This window comes from Oratosquilla oratoria, chromosome 7 (genome assembly GCF_046742065.1).
Source record: "Oratosquilla oratoria isolate Oo_2021 chromosome 7, ASM4674206v1, whole genome shotgun sequence".
NCBI classification, from domain to species: Eukaryota; Metazoa; Arthropoda; class Malacostraca; order Stomatopoda; family Squillidae; genus Oratosquilla; species Oratosquilla oratoria.
In genome coordinates this window covers 10,592,595-10,614,290 of record NC_134783.1, presented here as the reverse complement: position 1 = coordinate 10,614,290, position 21,696 = coordinate 10,592,595, and the positions used below count along the sequence as shown (strand labels likewise).

Sequence of the window (21,696 nt, the reverse complement as noted above, 5' to 3'; positions counted from 1 at the left end):
CGCTCCACCACCTCCTCACTTCCATTCCTCTTTGCCAGCTGTAAGCCTTACCATCGGTAGGTACAAAAGATTGCTTTTTTAATTATATTTTTTACCTTGTAAGTGGTCTTTAACATTGATTTTTTGGCATTAATGTTGCAGGAACATCATAATCATCCTATTGATGTCTGTTTGGTGACAGGCTTCATCATATCAGAGGGAAAAAAGTAGACTTTTTCGGGGTCAGGAATGGATTGAATTCACATTGATTTCAATGGGAAATAGTGTTTCCATTTACGCGAATTTCTATTTATGCAAAGGCGTACAGATCGGATTAATCCCGTACATAGAGGTACCACTGTACATGCATTATAAAATATAAAGTTAAAGCTGTTATATATAAAGTCAAAGCTATTATACTCACTCTCTTTCACCCAGAATGTTTATAAAACCATAGAAAGTGCAATTAAACCTGTTCACAGAATATGGGGTCATTCAGCTAAAACTACAAAACAAATATAATCAGAGTGCCAACACCAGCATCCTTGTATACTCACTCATGCCTCCTGATGTCTATGTAAGCATCATCATATTCTAGGAGTTAAGTTTATGGGTTCAGAGAAAGCACATGACAGGATTGACAGAGGGACATTATGTAACAAGTTGCCAATGTGTGGGACAGGGAGAAGTTTGTTCAGGGCAGTCAAAAGATTTTACATGAGTAGTACTCGTATATCTTGTGTGAGGGTAGGGAATGGAGAGAATGGTTTAAAATGAAGGTAGGATTGCACCAGGGTTGTGTTGTCACCCTGGTTGTTCAACATGTACAAGGAGAGGGTGGTGAATCAGGTAAATCCAAAGGTGCTGAGCAGGGGAACCAGTTGTTCTTTGCAGATGACATTGAACTTGTAGATGAGTTGGAAGATAGACTGAAGCAGTTAGAAGCAGAGTTTGGGAGGATATGTGAGATGAGGAAACTAAAAGTAAATGTGGGAAAAGGTGATGAGATGTACAAAGGACACAATATAGAAGGGATGCAGGTGTCAAGTGGGTTGGAGAAGAGTTTAAATGGCAATAGGCTGGAGGAACTGGAGAGCTTTAATATCTCAGGTCACATGTAGCAGAGAATGGAGTGGAAGTGGAGGGGAATTATAGAGTAAGGGAAGCAAGTAAAGGTCTGGGGGAATAAAAAGCATAATTCAAATAAAGCAAGGTGGACTGAGGGAAGAACAGATATTGGTAAACAAGGTTTTGCTAGTCATTTACTATCATACCATGATCATACCTGTTTGTGTTGCTTGAGTTTTAGTTTCTAATTTACAAGGCTCTTCTGGTTCATTATCTGATGAACTTCCAGAAGGCTCTGATTTCCTGGAAGACAAAGTAAAAATCACCATCAATCTCTTAAAACACTCAACAGAACACTTGCACACTCACAACTAGTTCAGGCTAATAAAAAAAATCTGATGCTTACTGGATTTCTTCTTTGATTTCTTCTTTGATTGACCTTCCTTGCCGTGTCCTAGCTGCTGCCCCCTCTGCTTCCCACTTACTTGGATACAAGGCAGGATCTGGTTGCAAAAATGTATTATGCAAGAGCATTTCTTATTAAATGGAGGGCAAACAATGGGAATAATTCAGTTATGATATTGCATCCAGCCATGTTATGAAGACTTCCATATATTATTTGGCATGCTTCATCCACAAGAGTCTAATATGGGAGGGGCATTAAATGTGTTTTAGCCTCTTCAATATGAGTCAAATTCTCGTACACACCTTTGGATGCCTAATGTACAATGTATCACACTACTCACATTATAAAATATGAAGTCACTGCTTTATTAATCATTTTCTTTCACCCTGAAAAACATGATCAAACCAGTTCACACAATTTGGGGGTCACTTAACTACAACTACAAAATAAATACAATCAAGAAATCAATGCCTGCATCCTCATATACCCATTTGTGCCTCATGACGCCTACATAGGTATCATTATATCAAAGAGGTTAATGTATATGATATGGGTGTGTGCTTTGACTCTTACTTACAAGGGAGAAAGATCCTTTGGTGCATGCATCCACACAATTTGATGGTGCAGTGGCACTGCTCCCAACCACTAATTCAGTGATCTGAGTTTGAGTCCTGCCTATGGCTGAAAATATCAGCATCACTACACTGTGTGCAGGCATGCCAACTTTGATGGGCAATAAATTCGGCATCTGTGTATTTACCCAGTTGTATTTACCTAGTTGTATTCTACGGGAAGGGGAGCTATGCTCGCAGTGACCCGCCTTTGTATCTCGCAACATTTAGTTTGTTCTTAAATTCTTATATGGTGTTTGCACACACTATTGTTTTGTCCAATTTCTTCCAGACATCCACCACTCTGTGTGGAAACTTATTTTTTTTCCAGCTCTCTTCTATAACTATCCTTTTTGAGTTTCTTTTCATGTACCTTGTTTTTCTTTTATCACACTTTAATAAGTCTTCTCTGCCAAGGTCTTCCATGCTTTTCATGATTCTGTAAATGGCCAATAGATTGCCTCTTTCTCTTCTTTCTTCCAGGGTTGGTGGGTCTAGTTTAGACAATCTTTGCTCATATGTCAATTTTGAAAGTGGAGCCATCTTTGCCGTTGCTCTTTGGATTCGTTCTATTTTCTTTATATTCTTTTTTGTACTGGGTGTCCATAGTCCTCTGGCACTCTACCCTCTCTTAAACAAACATTAAATAACCTCATCAGCCAGTCCACCATAACTGTACCTCCTTTCTTCAGACATTCTGCATGGCATCCATCCAACCCAGGTGCCTTACCTGCCCTCATCATCTTAACAGCTGCTTTCACTTCATCCTTCCCTATTTTTCCTCCATTTTCCTCACTCACTCTCATTTTCTTAGCGCTTCCCACTGCAACTACCTTTCCCTCCCTATCCTCCTTCACATTTAGCAACTCCCTAAAATACTCTGCCCACCTTCCTCTCACTGCCTTCTCTTCCATTATCATCTCTCTATCTGCATCTTTTACCTTTTCTTCTCTACTTGATTCGCCTCCTCTTCCTCTTTTAACTTACTTCCAAAACATCTTTTTATTACTTTCAAAATTTTCTGTCCTACTCTTTCCCCATTTCAAATCTGCTCTCCTCTATGTTTCCTTTATCTTATGCTTAACTTCCTTTCTCTTTACTTTGTACCTCTCATACCATTCCCTCTTCCTAATTTGTAGCCAATCAATGAATGCCTGCTTCTTCTCTTCTACACCCTTCTTTGCTTCCTCATCCCACCACTCACTACCTTTCCTTCTATTTCCTCCCGCCCTCCTTGTTCCACACAACATCTTTGCATACCTTATGACTCCCTCCTTGAATCATCCCTATTCCTCCTCCACTCCTAGTTCTATTCTATCCTTTACTACCTCCAATTCCTCGTTCAGCTTCTTATTATACTCATTCTCTTTTTTTTTCCTCATTTAAGCAGTTCACTCTAAGTACCTCCCTACCATCTGCCCTTTTCCTCTTTCTCCACCTATTCTCCACTCTCAATTTACCTTCCACCAGAAAATGATCTGATATTCCCCCACTCTCTCCCCTTAGAACATGTACATCCTTAACTCTACCTACCATACTCCTGGTCACCACTATACAGTCCATTAACGCTCTATCTGCCACTCTTCCATCCACCACCCTCTCCCATGTGTACTTATACTTGACTTTCTTCTTAAACACTGTATTTGCTATCATCAACTCTCTTTCAAGACACATCTCCACCATCAATTCTCCACTACAATTTTTACCTGGAACTCCATACTTCCCAATCACTCCATCAATTGGTTCATTTCGTGCCCTAGCATTTAGGTCTCCCAATACAACTACATTGACATTTCTCCCTTATCCCTCAATGCACTCATTTATATCTACCCCAAAATGCCTCCCTTTCCTCTACGTTCTTCTCACTACCAGGCCCATATGCACTTACAAAAACCCACATCTCCTTTCCCAGCTTCACCTTCATCCACATCAACCTTGATGACACCTCCTTCCACTCCACTACTCGCTTACTTATCTCTTCACTTACTAGTATAACCACCACTTCTCTCCCTTGTCCCCTCTTCATTCCTGAGTACCTCCCAGCTACACTCCCAAACTCACAGTTGCCCTTTCCTTCCATTTTAGTTTCACTCAAAGCCAGTACATCCATCTTTCTTCTCACAAACACACTGCCTATCTCTTCCCTTTTACTCTCATCTGTACCACATCCATGCACATTAAAAGACCCAAACCTTAGGGTACTGGTTGGAAAACTCCCAGACCCTCTTATGCCTTTACTTTCTTTTTTAGAAATGTCCCCTTTTGAGGCTACAGGTAGTAGGACTCCTAATCCTATCCCCCATCCCTTTTTTTGTCGCCTTTTATGGCTCAAGTGGAAATACTTGGTGGCAGTAATCTTTTTCCCCCCACCACAGGGAAAGTAGGCAAAAAAAGGAAATGAAAATTCAGAGAAATGGTAAAGGACAGTGACATGGGGTTGGGGGACAGCATAACAGAGGGACAGTTGTAGTATAAAAGTGTCATCATTTCTCTATGTACAGTTTTCCTCTATCACAGACAAAATGATGTGTGGCTCTGGTCCGAAGGGGATCCCCATATAGACCCTTAAGTATCAACTGCATGCTACTTTGCCACAATAACATGCAGCCAATACCCCAGACGGGGTGATACCCCAGACGGGGTAATAATACTAATAAAACAATAGATACCAATAAAAACTATAGATACTGAAAATCATGTGATACAGGTTGTCTAATATACTTGAGCAATGCAATTCTGGGGCTGAACCACCATTAGCTAAAAGAGGCTGTGCAGCATCTTGCTCATGAGAAATTTGGGGTAGAAATATCTCTTAATAATCCTTCTTCGCTCATTCTTTCCATGTGTCCAAGCCATCCCAATACTCTTTCATCCACCCTATCTCCCAACTCCCTTTTCACCCATGCTCTCCTCCTCACATCCTCATTTCTCACTCTATCCAGTCTAGTAACCCCTACTACACTTCTCATGCATTTCATCTCAAACACATTTAAACTCTTCCTCTCTTATGTTCCATGTTTCTGCCCCATTGTGCTGTCAACATAATCACTCCTTCATACAATCTCCTCTTTGCATCCATTCCCAAATGTCTATTTCTCATTACACTTTTTAATACCCCAAGGCATTTACTTGCTTCTCTCAATCTACATTTTACCTCCACTCCTCCCTTTCCTGCCACATTCACACCCAAGTACCTAAAGCTATTCACTTCTTCTGGTCTCTCTCACTTGATACTCAATTCCAATTCACTGCCATCCTCTCCCCTTGTACATCTCATCACCTTCCTTCTTCACACATTTACCTTCAACTTCCTTCTTTTATACACCTTCCCAAACTCCATCACTAACTTCCTTAATCCCTCCTCTGATCCTGCTACAAGCACAGGGTTGTCAGCAAACAACTGGCTTATCTCCCATTTTTCTCCATTTCCATTAACCATCTCCAATACCCGATTACCCTCGCATTTACCTGTCGTACCACCCCATCCATGTATATATTGAACACCCATGGCAACATGACACTTTCCTGATGAAGTCCCACATTTACCTCAAACCACTCTCTCCATTTCTAATTCTAACACATGCTCTACTACTCTCATAAAAACTTTTGACTGCTCTTAATAGCTTTCCTCCTATCCCATATATCTGCAATACCTCCCACACTGCCTTCCTGTCTACCCTGTCATATGCCTTTTCCAAAACCATAAAGGCCCAAAAAATATCCTTATCTTTTCCTAAAGCTTCTTCACATACCTACCTTACCACAAAAATCTGATCCACACAACCCCTACCTGTCCTAAACCCACACTGTTCCTCACCAATTACTCCCTCTGTTCCTTTTCTAATATTCTCAATCAAAACCCTCCCATAAACCTTCCCAACTACACTTGACAAACTGATCCCTCTCAAACTACTACACTCATACTTGTCTCCTTTTCCTTTCTAAAGTGAAACTATACAGGCACTCTTCCAGTCCTCCAGCACTCTACACTTTTTTAGACAAACTTTAAACAACTTCACCAATTAGTCCTCCATCACTGTACCTCCCTTTTTTAGACACTCCGCAAGACACCCATCTAATTCAGGTACCTTACCTGCTCTCATAATTTTTATAACTGCTTTCACATCATCTTTTCTCAGCTCTCTTCCATTTTCCTCCTTTATTACTGTCATTTACTTAGTGCTTTCCACTGCAATTACCTTCCCTCCCTATCCTCCTTCATATTTAACAACTTCCTAAAATACTCTCCCCCATCTTCCTCTTACCACCATCACTTCCATTATCATCTCTCCATCTGCACTTTTACCTTTTCTTCTCCACTTGATTCACTTCCCCTTCCTTTCTTAATTTCCTTCCAAAACACCTTATTACTTTCAACATTTTCTGTCATATTCTTAACCCATTTTACATCTGCTCTCCTCTTTGCCTCCTTTATTTTATGCTTTACTTCTCTTCTCTTTTCTTTGTACCTCACATATGATTCTCTCATCCTATTTTGTAATCAAACTGTGAATGCTTGCTTCTTCTCTTCTACAACCTTCTTTGCTTCTTAATCCCACCACTCACTACCCTTCCTTCTATTTCCTCCCGCCCTCTTTGTTCCACACACCATCTTTGCACACTTTGTGACCCCCTCCTTCAACCATCCCCATTCCTCCTCCACTCCTAGTTTTACTCTATCCTTCCACTCCCTCCCACTTCTCTCTCAGCTCTTCCTTGTACTCCTTTTCTTTCTCATTTAAGCAGTTCACTCTAAGCACCTCCCTATCTTTTGTCCTTTTCCTCTTTCTCCATCTACCCTCCACTCTCAACTTAACTTCCACCAAAAATTATCCAATATTCCCCACTCTCTCCCCTTAGAACATATACATCCTTAACTCTTTCTCCTATACTCATGGTTACCACTATATACTCCATTAATGCTCTATCTACCACTCTTCCATCCACCACCCTCTCCTATGTGTATGCTTGACTTTCTTCCTAAACACTGTGTTTGCTATCATCAACTCTCTTTCTAGACACATCTCCACCATAAACTCTCCCCTATGATTTTTTCCTGGAACTCCACTTTTCCCACCCACTCCATCTATTGGTTCATTTCCTACACTAGAATTAAGGTCTCCCAATACAACTACATTGACATTTCTCCCTAATCCACTCATTTAAATCCATCCAAAAATTCTCCCTTTCATCTACATTCTTCTCACTACCAGGCCCATATGCACTTACAAAAATCCACATCTCCTTTCCCAGTTTCATCTTCATCCACATTAACCTTGAAGAAACCTCCTTCCACTCCACTACTTCATTTATGAATGGCAATTGATCAATTCTCACTGTTCAAATGACACTTTGTTTAATAACAGTTGTAACACTACTGATTATGCTCATCCTAAATACAATAATGAGCATTCTAGTTCTCAAAATAAACATATGGCAGTTGAACCTGATGATTATGTACACATATGTACCAAAGGCCTTTTCCCCCTTATATGGGAGGTAGAAAAAAAAACACTCCCACCCATTCCATCCTTATCATACTCCACTCCCCTCCACCCTCTTCCCTCCCTTTTCTCTTGGCACCTCCTGGATGACAGATCATCCCTGCATCTCGCCCACTGCCCTGGGTCAGAAGTAGTGTCACAAGACACAGCATATCCACAGCAAGGCTGCTTCATTAAATCAGCAACCCCCCCACTCCATCCCCTCATGCAGAAAAGGAGAAGACAGGGAGAAATCCCTTCAGACTGCATCAAATTATTTCTCACACATACTCCCTCACCCCTCATCCCCCACCCATTCTACATCATGCATCACAGCATCATATATATACAACCCTTCTCCATTCACCCATCTTCTGTCCTCTCCCATCCTTCCTCAACAGACATTCCCCTCTTTCCCAAAGCCCCTTTTACCTCATCTATTCATCTCATCCTAGCATCTCATCCTAGGTCAATCCCTCATGTTCACTCCTTCCACCTCTGCCTTCCACACCTCTTTTACTAGCCTTTCTTCACTCATTCTTTCCATGTGTTAGTAACCCCTATCATACTTCTCAGAAAAAAACAGACAAAAAAAAAAATGAATTTTTTTTTAAGAGTGCTGAACTTGAGACTAAAAAAGTGGTACATCAAAAAAAAGAAACTTAAACAAAAAAAGAAAAGAAAATATGAAACTAAAAGTGGCATACACACATATCAATGGCATGATCTCTGGAATTAATTAACTAAATGACTATCTAGAAACAGAAAAACCTGACATTATGGGAACAGTAGAGACAAAATTGAAAGGACCTCTATCAACAAGCATAGTGGGACATGGCCTATACAACCACTGGGTGAAATATAGAACAGACAAGCAGGGAGGAGGAGTCATGATACTGACCAAAAAGGGTCTAAATGTGACAAAGATTATTGAAAGCCAAGGCAATATAGAATTAATTATGATCAAAACTGTAAACCAAAAGATGAAAAGCAGAAAATTAGCAGCAGTGCATGTATCACCAAAAACACATGCGTGGTCGGATAGCAAACATTCTAAATCACTGGAAGACACAATGAATGTGCTAAACGAGTTACTGAAAGAGGGTGTAAACATAGTAATCATGGGTGATTTTTAATGCAAAAGATATAATCTGGGAAGAAATGATAGTAAAAGGAGGTAATGAACTTTGGAGCAACATTCTACTGGATATGACCATCGAATACACCCTAACACAATGGATTCAGGAAAATACTAGATATAGAAACAATGAGGAACCGTCAAAACTAGACGTAATACTAACTTCTGAACCAGATATTGTGAACAAAATGGATTATAAAACACCAATTGGAAAGAGCGACCATATACTAACAGAGTTTGAATTAAAAGAACAGAACAATGTAGGTAGGAATGATAAACATAGAGAAGGAAGACAACAAAACATTTTGTAAAACTAAGAAAACTAAGATGGAAGACAAATGGAACATATTCAAAGAAAAGTACAAGGAAGGAATTAACAAATATGTACCAAAAAGGAAACAAAAAGAGACTTATATAAAGTGTTGGTATAATAAAAGGTGTAGTAAGGCTTGAGACAGGAGAGACAAAGTCTGGAAAAGATGGAAAAAAAAGACAAAAAACCATCCAAATGGCAAACATATATTAAACTTAGGAACTAATATGTGAATATACACACAAAAGAAAAAGGAAATTATGAAAAAGATATTATAGACAAATGTAAGGATCAACCTAAACTCTTTTACATATATATAAATGAAAAAACTAAAGGATAAACACAAAATAGTGAAATTGCATGAAAGAGATAAAGAATATATAGATGACACAGAGATGGCAAAAGTTATGATCAGACATTTCAGGTCTGTTTTTACAATTGAGAGCTCACAATTTTGGGGAGATGGACAACAAGAAAGATCACCCATAATGAAAGAAATAAAGGTAATACAAAAAGAAATGAGACCAAATAAAAAACCTAGATGTCAGGAAATCGCATGGACCAAATGGAATTGCAAATTGGATACTGAAAGAGTGTATAGATGAACTGACAGATAAACTACACAAGATAATAGACTTCTCACTCAAAGAAGAAAAGGTACAAGATTGGAAAGATGCAAACATGGTAACAATATATAAAGGAGGAAACAAAGATCCTACAAATTTCAGACCAGTATCCCTTACAAGCACAGTAGCAAAAATATGCAAAAAAGTCATCAGAAACAAATGGACCAAACACTTGGAAGAAAATAAAATACATACACATACATATATCAAGGCTTTTTCCCCCTTATAAGGGAGGTAGCCAAAAAGAAAAAGGCATAAAACCATTCCCACCCATTCCATCCCTAAATACACTCCACCCTCCACCCTCCCTCTTATCTTAGCACCTCCTGGATAACAGGTCATCCCTGCACCTTGTCTACTGCCCTGGGTCAGAGAAAATAAAATAGTAAACCCAAAACAATTTGGCTTTAGAAGTGGAAGATTGTGCCCCACAAACCTAATCTGCTTTTACTCAAGATTAATTGAGATAATACAAGAAAGAGATGGCTGGGCAGACCCTTCTTGGATTTGCAGAAGGCATTCAGCAAAGTACCACACAAAATATTAATAAGAATAATTGAAATGATAGGAGGAATACAAGGCGAGCTGCTGGAATGGATGAAGGATTTCTTTACTGGGAGAAAAGTGAGAGTGGTACTTAGAGACAAAAATTTGAACTGGGAAGATGTGAAAAGTGGCATTCTGCAAGGCTCTGTATTGGCTTCTTTAATATTTGCCATATATATAAATGATATGGATGAGGGAGTAAATTGTTACATGAACTTCTTTGCTGATGATGCCAAATTATTAAAGAGAGTAAGAACAGAAGAAGATTGCAGATCGCTGCAAGAAGACCTAAACAAAATATGGGAATGGAGTCAGAGATGTGAGATGAACTTCAACATTAAAAAATGTAGCATAATGGAATTTGGAAAAAGCAAAAACAGAGTATTGAGTCAATATAAAATTGGAAACAAAGAAGTAAAAAAAGTCAATTCAGAAAGGGACCTGGGAGTAATCATCTCAAATGACTTGACACCTGATAAACATGTCAATAAATTATTTGGAGAGACTTATAACTTATTAAGATCAATGAAAGTGGCCTTCGACTACATAGATGAGGAGATGGTAAAAAAAATAGTTGTTACACTGATAAGACCTAAACTAGAATATGCTGCAACACTGTGGGCACCTAGCACAAAGAACATAAGAAAATTAGAAAGAATCCAAAGAGCAGCAACAAAAATGGCACCTACACTGTCAAATCTGACATACGAACAAAGATTGGAGAAATTACATCTGTCAACACTGGAACAGAGAAGAGAAAGAGGTGGTTTGTTGACCATTTACAGAATTAGGGTTGGAAATTCCCGATAGAGACGACTTATTAGTGGGACAAAAGAGAAATAAGGGGACACAAAAAGAAACTAAAGAAAGACAGCTACAATAGACCTGAAAAACATAGCTTCCTACATAGTGATTGATGTCTGGAACAAACTAAACAAAGAAACAGTGAATGCCAGAACTATACACAATTTTAAGAATACACTGGATGTGGAGAGATACAAAAACAGGTCACTATGAGCACAGCTCTTTTCCCATAAAATACAACTAGGTAAATATATTCTAATTCCTCCTCTCTTATGTTCCATGTTTCTGCCCCATACAATGCTGTCGCACAATCACTCCTTCATACAATCTCCTCTTAGCAGCCATTCCCAGATGTCTATTTCTCATTACAATTTTTAATCCACCAAGGCATTTACTCACTTCTCTTAATCTACATTCTACCTTCACCTCCACTCCTCCCTTTCCTGCCAAATTCGCACGCAAGTATCTAAAACTATCCACTTCCTCCAGTCTCTCTCCCTTAATACTCACTTCCAGTCTGTTGCCACTTTCTCCCCTTGTACACCTCATCACCTTACTTTACCTACATTTATCTTCAACTTCCTTTTGTCACACACCTTCCTAGGTGTAAGAAGGAAATTGAAGATTACATACTTGCCTTAACCACTTCACTCTGGACTTAAATCTCGCGGGCAGCAGCCAATGCCAGCCGTACGACGTGTCGTAATAATACTCGCATCATAAAATATAGTCACCACTTATATCGATCATTCTCTCTTTCACCCACAAATTTTGAAAACCACAGAGAATGGGATTCAGGGCACATTTGGGAGAATGTAAAAACACAGGGGCGACTACAATAAATATAATCAAGACACCGATATGGCAGCGTCGCGAATCCACTTGCTCCTCATGACGCCTACGTAGGCGGCACAGTATGGAAGGGGTTAAATCGAAAAGGAGGACCTAAATGGTACTCAGCCATCATTGGGCAGAAACTTGGTATTAATGTTTATCGTGTTCATATTCACAAATCAAATGTAATGTAGCTGGAAGGCAGAGGTTGAGGGAGGGAGTGAGTTTAAGGGGATGATCAATGATGAGATAGATGGATGGGATAAAGTGGGCATTGAGAAAGAGGGGAATGTCTGTTAAGTAAGGGAGAAGGCAGGAGGTAGAGATGAGTGGGGAGTGGCTGTGTATAGATGATACTGTTATCTAAGAAAGGGAGGGGCAGAGGATGGGGGGTAGGGGTTGCTTATGTGTGAATGATATACGGATTTCTCCCACTTTCTTTTTCTGTATGAGGGAACAGAGAGGGGGGTTACCAATTAAGTGAAGCAGTCTTGCTGTGAATGTATCATTTCTTGCTACATTGCCTCTGACCCTGAGCAGTGGGCTGGATACAGGGATGACCCATCATCCATGAGGAGCTAAGATGAGGAGGAAGGAGTGGTGGAGGGGAATAGAATGGGTGGGAGTGGATGCATGCCTTTGATTTGGTTACCCCCTTATATGGGAAGGAAAAAGCTCTTGGTATAGATAAAAATGTAGTCTGGAAAAGACATGCAAATCAACTCCTATTATTGTCATTTTCATAATTCCTAAATTTTATATTAAATAGCCTGCAGCACCCAACACTATCACTATTTATCAAACATAATGACAATGCATGAAGAATGAATAATCTCTGATGTCACGGCAAAACAGATGGTGCCTCAGGTAGGTTTTAAAAGAATGGATGTAGCAAACCTTTTGCAGCAGATGTGATTTCAAATTGCAATAAATAAAAAACAAAGAGTTTTTGTGTAAGTTATTTGGCTATTATTAGCATTGGTAAGTACTAAATACATTTTACAGTAAAATTCGATACCTTTAATTTTCAAAGTGGTTATATTCAAACCAATATGGCTTTTTTCCATCATTATGGCTGGCTTTAGCTATTAAATCCTGGCACTGGACTATAAAACATTCTAAAAACCCAGTCATAGTCTCTACTGCAAAGTCAAAAGACATAAGCACTGACACAGTCAAAGTAGACATATTGTTGACAGATTCATTGCCATTTTCAAATCTTTTAGTAAGATTCTAATAGCATTTCCTCACATTTTCTACCATAGATAGTAGGAAATGTAAGGAAACACTTTCCTTAGGTACACTAGTTTACTGCAAGACTTGCCAAACACAGACTGGCCACCATCTGCTACCCAGAAGGTGCAGTGGGATGGTACATGACCTCTGTCACATACACTAATTAATAATATAACAAAGATATAAAATATGCACCAAATGAAATGCTACACCTCCTTAAAGTAATTTGTAAAAAGAGACAACCTTACAGAACAAGAAAAAGAGCACCTAAAGCAATTAAATAGAAACGTCATAAATCTAACAAATAAGAAACAGGAGTAGTGCTGGAAAAAAAAAAATACATAGAAAAACTGATCATGACAAAATGTGGAGAACTGCACAAAAACATAAAAACCTCAAAATCAAATTTCCCACCACCTATGAAGCTACTAATGGAAAACAGGATAAAATATCATCACCAAAACAATACATCAACAACCATTATGAAGGGAATGGAAATCTTAGATAAGAATGACTTGTTGAAATGGGACAATGGAAAAACAAGATGACATGAAAAGAAACTAAAAGAAGATAATTACAGAAGAGATCTGAAAAAAAAAAAAGCTTTCCACACAGAGTGATAGATACTTGGAACAAATTAGACAAAGAAACAGTGTGTGCAAACACTATTAAAGATTTTAAGAAAAAACTTGATGCTGAAAGATACAAACACAGGTCACCACGAGCATAGCTCCCTTCCCATATAATACAACTAGGTAAATATAACTAGGTAAATACATTAACGACCATTTCTTCAAAATAATCTTAAAGTGCACAACACCAGAAAGTAGAAAAATGATCAAAGAAATACAGAAAATCAAACCTGACACTAAAGCTATTCCCCTTTTCACCAGTAAATATATGCAGCCAATACACCAGTACAGTATGTATGTACTTACCATCATATATTGCTATGGCATTCACGTTGATACCCTCCTCGTCAATAATTTTCTTACGTATACCTTCCCGCTCATTAGCAGTTAGTGCTGGGTACTTTAGGGAACAAGTCGTTTTCTAAAATGAAAGAATATTTATTTTGTTTCTTCCAATTCCCCAAGAGTCTTACAGCCTAACAATAGTAATATCAATGAATATGACAGCTTGCTCCCTATCCTTACACAACATCAACATGGCAACTTACTCTCTATCCTTATGTAACATATAACATAAAAATTCCTTACAATATACTTCTCTACATGCCGTGCTCCAACCATGTGGTTGTACATGGCATCAATTTTGCCATGGGCACCACAAAGAATGCAACGATAATAGACCCTTCTGGAGCCTTTCCAGAATTCTTCTAAAAATTGAAGTCCTATATGCAACAAAACAGACAAAATATGTATTAATAACTAAAATCTTTATCTTGAGAAGAAGAAACAAATATATCAGTGTATGTTATCACTAAAGTAACATAGCCAAGTTTAGATATTACCAACTGCTCTGCCATTCTTGAGGAATTTGTATTGAATACTTGTTGGTGAATAATCATTATATTTACTACTGGAGCTTGGGGCAGGAGAATCCAACCTTAATTTATCTAGATTCTGTATAAAAAAAGGAATACATATATACATCAATATATACACCAAGGGATTTTTTCCCCCTGATAAGGGAGGTAACCAAGTCAAAAAGCTTGAACCCAGTCCCACCACCTTTTCCTCCTTCTCATTTTAGCTCCTCATGGATGATGGGTTATCTCTGTCTCCCATCCACTGCCCTGGGTCATACAAAATGCAGCAAAACACAGTACATCCACAACAAGGCCACTTCCATCCCCTCATGTGGAAAATAGAAAAGACAAGGAGAAATCCCTTTGAGTTGCATCAAAATAGCATCCACACACAACCACTGCCCCTCCCCCTTATCACCTCCCTCCTCCCTTCCTTGCATCAAAGTACCATCTACACAGCCATTGTCCACTCACCCTTGAAACATACAATGAAGTTACTTGGTCTAGGTGATGTAGGGAGCTGAATGAAACTCAGTTTGGTTTGTTGGCTTTATTCTGGTCAAGTGTGAGCATCGGCCTCAGGGTCAGGCAGTCACCCGAGGGGTTGACCTTGACCGAGAGGCCTAGTGACACAATACAAGTACAGAGGAGGACTGAAGGCTGGTTACAGGACCAGGCTTTTTATATACAAAGTCAACGTAATCAAAAGTAGCAGAAGTGACAGCCACACAGAAACATGACTCAGCAGGGCCCAAGATTATGCTTCATGCCTGGAGTACAGGCATGATATGGACTTAATCTACACAGCAATATGAGGCCAAAGGCCAGCAATTTCTACACAGCATACTAATTCCTTGGCCACACACATACTACAATGACAATACTACAAGCCAAAGTATCATGTAGAAGCTCATGTGGGGGAGTTAGGGACACCACACCCCTATCTCTTACCTTCTCCCTTCCTTGCTCAACAGACATTCCCCTCTTGCTCAAAGCCCCTTTCACCCCATCCATTCATCAAATCCTCAGTCATCCCCTCAAGTTCATTCCATCAACCTCTGCCTACCACCCCTGGTTTACTAATCTTCTTCACTCATTCTTCCTGTGTCCAAACCGTCCCAATATATAATACAGATATGCACTTTAATACTAAAAGATGACTGGCCAATTATCTGGCAGGTAGAAATGCCATGTGTCATATACGGCAATGACCAATCATTGCACACCAGAAACTTTAAGAACAGAGTACCATAGGGCTCGGTTCTATCATCCACTCTATACATGCATGATATACCACACCCGACACCTTTGAAATACAATCTCTTCTTATGTAGATGACTTAATTACATGCAAACACCATAATGCAAAGCTGCAGAAATACTAAAACCATACCTCAATACACCCAATACCTAGTCCACTACAAATACTCAAAATAGCCCTAACCAAATCTACAGCCACACTTCTCACCAACTAGACAAGTGAAATACTAATATCAACAACATTGTTGGATGACAGCATTGCAGACACCTCCCCAGGATGTAACATTTCATCTCATACTAAACAACACATTATGGACGACTGCACTCTATACAATCATGCATGCCAACAGCACAATATACACTCACTAAAGGATCTGTGGGAAAACCCCATCCCAGCTGTGGCATTCTTAAGGAAGATAGGTCTGCTTGGCTAGACAGTCTAGGGAATGACAACACATTGAACAGCCATGGCAACATGACGCAGCCTTAACACAACCCCACCTTTACCTTTACCTTGAACCACTCACTCTCTCCATTTCTAATTCCTACACAGGCTCTACTACTCTTGTAAAAACTCTTTACTGCCCTTAACAGTTTTCGCCAATACCATATATCTGCAAAACCTCCCACTATGCCTTCCTGTCTACCATATCATATGCCTTTTCCAAATCCATAAAGACCAAAAACATCCTTACCTTTTCCTAAAGCTTTCTCACAGATCTGCCTTACCACTAAAATGTGATCCATACAACCCCTACCTTTCCTAAACCCACACTGCTCCTCACCAATTAATCCCTCTGTTTCTCTCCTAATCCTCAATTAAAGCCCTCTCATAAGTCTTTCCCACTACACTCAACAAACTGATCCCACTAAAACTACCAATCACATTTGTCCCCATTTCCTCTGTAAAAGTGGAATTATACAGGCACTCCTCCAGTCCTCTGGCACTCTGCCCTGCCTTAGATAAACGACCTCACAAACCAGTCCACCATTACTGTACCCCCTTCTTCAGACATATATATACATATATACTTTAAAAGAAATCAGCTGATTCAAAGCACACACCCATTTCATACATATTAAAACCAAATTGTTGCTTTTGCCATGTCAGCACCTTATAAACAATAGGTCATCCACGTCCCACTACACAGCTTGGGTCAAAGGCAATGTAGCAAAACACAACATTTCCATGGCAAAATCCAATATCTGGAACTACTTTACCCCCTCCCCTTCATTCCCTCAATTTTTTTTACTGAGTAGACAAGAACATTCTTCAAGTTGCTTCAATTTTCAAATCATATTCTTTTTCCACTGATTCCTATCTTTTGTATGCTCTCTTCCCTCCTCCACAGACATTCATCATGCATCCAATGTCTCCTTTACCACATCCAACCATCTAATTATTGGTTTTTCTTATGTTCACATTACCTTTTGGTGCTTCCCTGACCTGAAGTGGTCTGCAACAGCTCCATGGCTATTCATTTCTTGATTACATATCTATAAATGAAATACAGTGATCAATACTTACATTATATAACTCTATATGTGTATCTACAAATTTTCCAGTAATAACTGAATGCCAAGACCAACAATAGGTTAATGCATGTAGATGTCCTAAAAGACAGATGATGGAGAGAATTATCTCCCTACTGCTCATCTTCAAATTCCACCAACTCCTTCATTTCCATATGAAGGTGCAGTCACTCAGGGCTGACACTTTGTCTCCAGACCAGTCCTAAGATTTTATTTTTTCTCCATGTCTTCTACAAGTTTATTCAACAAATCACTTATCTTCCCCATCCTTATCCTCAGTTGTTGGCCCAAATTTTCAATTACATTAACAATATACTCTGTAATTTGTTTATGGTTCTACATATGTACCAAGATCCATGTTTCCTCTGCCAGCTTATAGGAATAGGGTGGTAGCAGTCACTGGCTGTCAACTCTCCTTATAAATAAAAAGGTGGGAGGAAATACAGCTGAAGATGACAGAGATCTTGGGCCTGGTCTTTGGACAGTGTTAGCCCTGCACCTCCAGCTAGAAGTGGGATGCTGACAGGTTACAAAGATAGGCAGCAGGAAGATGCTCTCTGACATCTACCTCACAGGACCACCACTTGCAGATATCCATAATTGGTCCATGACAATCTTATTATTCTAAAATGCATCTTAATAAAAAGGAAATTAATTTAGACTTACTTTACACTGAAACTGCATTCTTTTTGCCATGTCAGTAATGACCCTGAATTCTTTTCCATAAAGGATTTCTGAAAGAGACAAAAGAAGTACTTCAACTGTCAATCTTTTACTATTTCAATTGTCAATCTTTTAAGATGAAAAGGAAACACACACACTACAATGACAGAAGAGATCACTTAACCCCTTCCATATGATGAAGCCTAAATAGGCGTCACGAGGCGTGAATGGGTATATGAGGATGCCAGCACTGACGTCTTGATTATATTTATTTTGTAGTTATAGCTGAGTGACCCCATATTCTGTGAACTGACCTGATCATATTTTCTGTGGTAATTGACTGCATGTTGTTATGGCAAAGTAGCATGCACTTGATACTTTAGGGTCTATATGGGGCGCCCCTACGGACCAGAGCAACAAATCATTTCATCTGTGATAGAGGAGGACTTTGCTCACAGAGCAATGATGAAACTTTTATTATACTGGCACTGTCCCTCCGTTATGCTCTCCCCCAACCCCTTGTTGCTGTCCTGTACCATTTCACAGAATTTAATTTCCTTGTTTCACCTACCCTGTGGTGGGGAGAAAAGAATGCTGGCACCAAATATTCCCACTTGGATCGTAAGAGGCGAGAAAAAAGGGACAGGGATTGGGACCAGGCATCCTTCTCCCTGTAGCCCCACAGGGGACATTCCTATAAAAGTAAAGGCATAAGATGGTCTAGGAGTTTTCCAACCAGCGCCCTAAGGTTTAGGTCTTTTGATGTACATGGATGTGGTACAGATGTAAGAGGGAAGAGATAGGTAGTATGTTTGTGAGAAGAAAGATGGATGTGTTGGCTTTGAGTGAAGCTAAGTTGAGAGGGAAGGGCAAGTGTGAGTTTGGGAGTGTAGTTGGGAGGTTCTCTGAAGTGAAGAGAGGGTGAGGGAGAGAAGGGGTGGCTATACTAGTAAGTGAAGAGATAGGTAAACATGTAGTGGAGAGGAAGGAGGTTTCTTCAAGGTTAATGTGGATGAAGGTGAAAATGGGAAAGGAGATGTGGGTTTTTGTAAGTGCATATGGGCCTGGTAGTGAGAAGAGTGTAGAAGAAAGGGAGGCTTTTTGGATAGATTTAAATGAGTGCATAGAGGGATTAGGGAGGGATGTCAATGTAGCAGTATTGGGAGACCTTGATGCTTGGGTAGGAAATGAACCAATTGACGAAGTGGTTAGGAAATGTTGAGTTCCAGGAAAGAATCGTAGTGGAGAGTTGATGGTGGAAAGGTGTCTAGAGTTGATGATAGCAAATACAGTGTTTCAGAAGAAAGTCGAGCATAAGTACACATGGGAGAGGGTGGTGGATGAAAGGGTGGTAGATAGAGTGTTAACCCCTTCCATACAGTGCCGCATACGTAGGCGGCATGAGGAGCAAGTGGATACGCGAGGCTGCCATATCGGCGTCTTGATTATATTTATTGTAGTTGCCCCTGCGTAATGACATACTCTCTAAACTGTCTTCTTCACATTTTCTATGATTATCAAAATTCACGGGTGAAAGAGAGAACGATCGATATAAGCGGTGACCATATTTTATGATGCAACTATTATTACGACACATCGTACGTCTGACAGCTAATGCTGCCCGCAAGATTTTGAACCGGAGTGAAGAGGTTAATGGACTATGTAGTGGTAGATAGGACCATAATAGGAAGAGTTAAGGATGTACATGTTCTAAGGGGAGTGAGTGGAGGAATATCAGATCATTTTTGGAAGGCAAATTGAGAGTGGAGGATAGATGGAGAAAGAGGAAAAGGACAAAAGGTAGGGAGGTGCTTGGAGTGAACTCTTTAAATGAAAAGGAAAAGGAGAAGGAGTACAAGAAGAAGCTGAGAGAGGTGTGGGAGGGAGTGAAGGATAGAGTAGAGCTAGGTGTGGAGGAGGAATGGGGATGGTTCAAGAAGGGAGTCACAAAGTGTGAAAAGATGGTGTGTGGAACAAGAAGGATGGGAGGAAATAGAAGGATGGGTAGTGAGTGGTGGGATGAGGAAACAAAGAAGGTTGTAGAAGAGAAGAAGTGAGCTTTCATAGATTGGATACAAAATATGATGAGGGAGTCATATGAGAGGTACAAACCAAAGAGAAGGGAAGTAAAGCACAAGGTAATGGAGGCAAAGAGGAGAGCTGATGTGAAATGGGGTAAGAGTTTGACAGAAAATTTTGAAAGTAATAAAAAGATGTTTTGGATAGAAATTAAGAGAGGAAGAGGAAGCGAATCAAGTAGAGAAGAAAAGGTAAAAGGTGCAGATGGAGAGATGTTAATGGAAGAGAAGGCAGTACGAGGAAGATGAGCAGATTATTTTAGGGAGTTGCTAAATGTGAAGGAGGATAGGGAGGGAAAGATGGTTGCAGTGGGAAGTGCGAAGAAAATTACCATGATGAGTGAGGAAAATGGAGGAGAAATAAGGAAGGATGATGTGAAGGCAGCTGTTAAGATGAGAGCAGGTATGGCACCTGGCCAGGATGGATGCCATGGAGAATGTCTAAAAAAAGGAGGTACAGTTATGTTGGACTGGCTGGTGAGGTTATCTAATGTTTGTTAGAGAGAGGGTAGAGTGCCGGAGGACTGGGGGAGTGCCTGTATAGTTCCACTCTACAAGGGAAAAGGGGATAAGTGTGAGTGTAGTAGTTTCAGAGGGATTAGCTTCTTAAGTGTAGTTGGGAAGGCTTATGGGAGGATCTTGATTGAGAGGATAAGGAGAGGAACAGAGGAAGTAATTGGTGAGGAACAGTGTGGATTTTGGACAGGTAGAGGTTGCGTAGACCACATTTTTGTGGTAAGACAGATATGTGAGAAAGCTATAGGAAAGGGGAAGGATGTTTTTTGGGCTTTTATGGATCTGGAAAAGGCTTATGACGGGGTACACAGGAAGCCACTGTGGGAGGTTTTGCAGGTATACGGGTTAGAAGGAAAGCTTCTGGGAGCTGTCAAGAGTTTTTATGAGAGTAGTAGAGCATAGATCAGAATTAGAAATGGAGAGAGTGAGTGGTGGGACTTCATCAGGGATGTGTTAGGCCGCCCTGGCTGTTCAACTTGTACATGGATGGGGTGGTGCGAGAGGTAAATGCTAGGGTGGTGGGTCAGGGATTGGAGATGGTTAAAGAAAATGGAGAAAAGTGGGAGGTGAGCCACCTGTTGTTTGCGGACGACACTGCACTTGTAGCAGGATCAGAGGAGGGATTAAGGAAGTTGGTGACAGAGTTTGGGAGAGTGTGTGATAGAAGAAAGCTGAAGATAAATGTGGGTAAAAGTAAGGTGATGAGATGTACAAGGGGTGAAAGTGGCAGCAGATTGGAAGTGAGCATTAAGGGGGGCCACCCCCGAAAACTCCTTGGGCTCATATCTCGCTTCTGGTTCATCCAATTGCTTTGAAATTTTAATATGTTGTTTGTTGATGTAAAGAAATGCTATTCTGCAAATTTCATGAAATTTTGATGAATGGTAGCGGCTACAAAAAAAAAACGTGTTTTTCTTTTTTTTGTTTCACAAGATTCATTTTTCGGTTAATTGCTTTGAAAAAATTATCATAGAAACTTTGTTCATATATCTACATTTTGTTTGATTTGTTTTTCAATTTTTTGTTTTGTCTTTGAAGGAATTTTTTTTTTTTTTTTTCGAAAAAAAAAACTTGGGTCTCCTGAATCCGGTTTTTTTTTTTTTTTTTTTTT

General features: G+C 39.7%; 1 protein-coding gene across 1 annotated transcript in view; it reads right to left on the bottom strand.

The window, feature by feature from the left end:
* Nucleotides 1–1,157: 1,157 nt before the first annotated feature.
* The window catches only part of LOC143026895 (uncharacterized), a 63,866-nt gene continuing 43,327 nt past the window's right edge, over nt 1,158–21,696 (bottom strand). The window contains exons 3-9 of the mRNA XM_076187680.1: nt 17,995–18,062; nt 17,224–17,292; nt 14,519–14,630; nt 14,265–14,398; nt 13,983–14,097; nt 1,454–1,550; nt 1,158–1,350 (exon numbers count right to left, since the gene is read on the bottom strand). Coding sequence (XP_076043795.1) covers nt 1,248–1,350; nt 1,454–1,550; nt 13,983–14,097; nt 14,265–14,398; nt 14,519–14,630; nt 17,224–17,292; nt 17,995–18,062 — 698 coding nt within the window. The 3' untranslated portion in view covers nt 1,158–1,247. The remainder of the gene's footprint in view (nt 1,351–1,453; nt 1,551–13,982; nt 14,098–14,264; nt 14,399–14,518; nt 14,631–17,223; nt 17,293–17,994; nt 18,063–21,696) is intronic.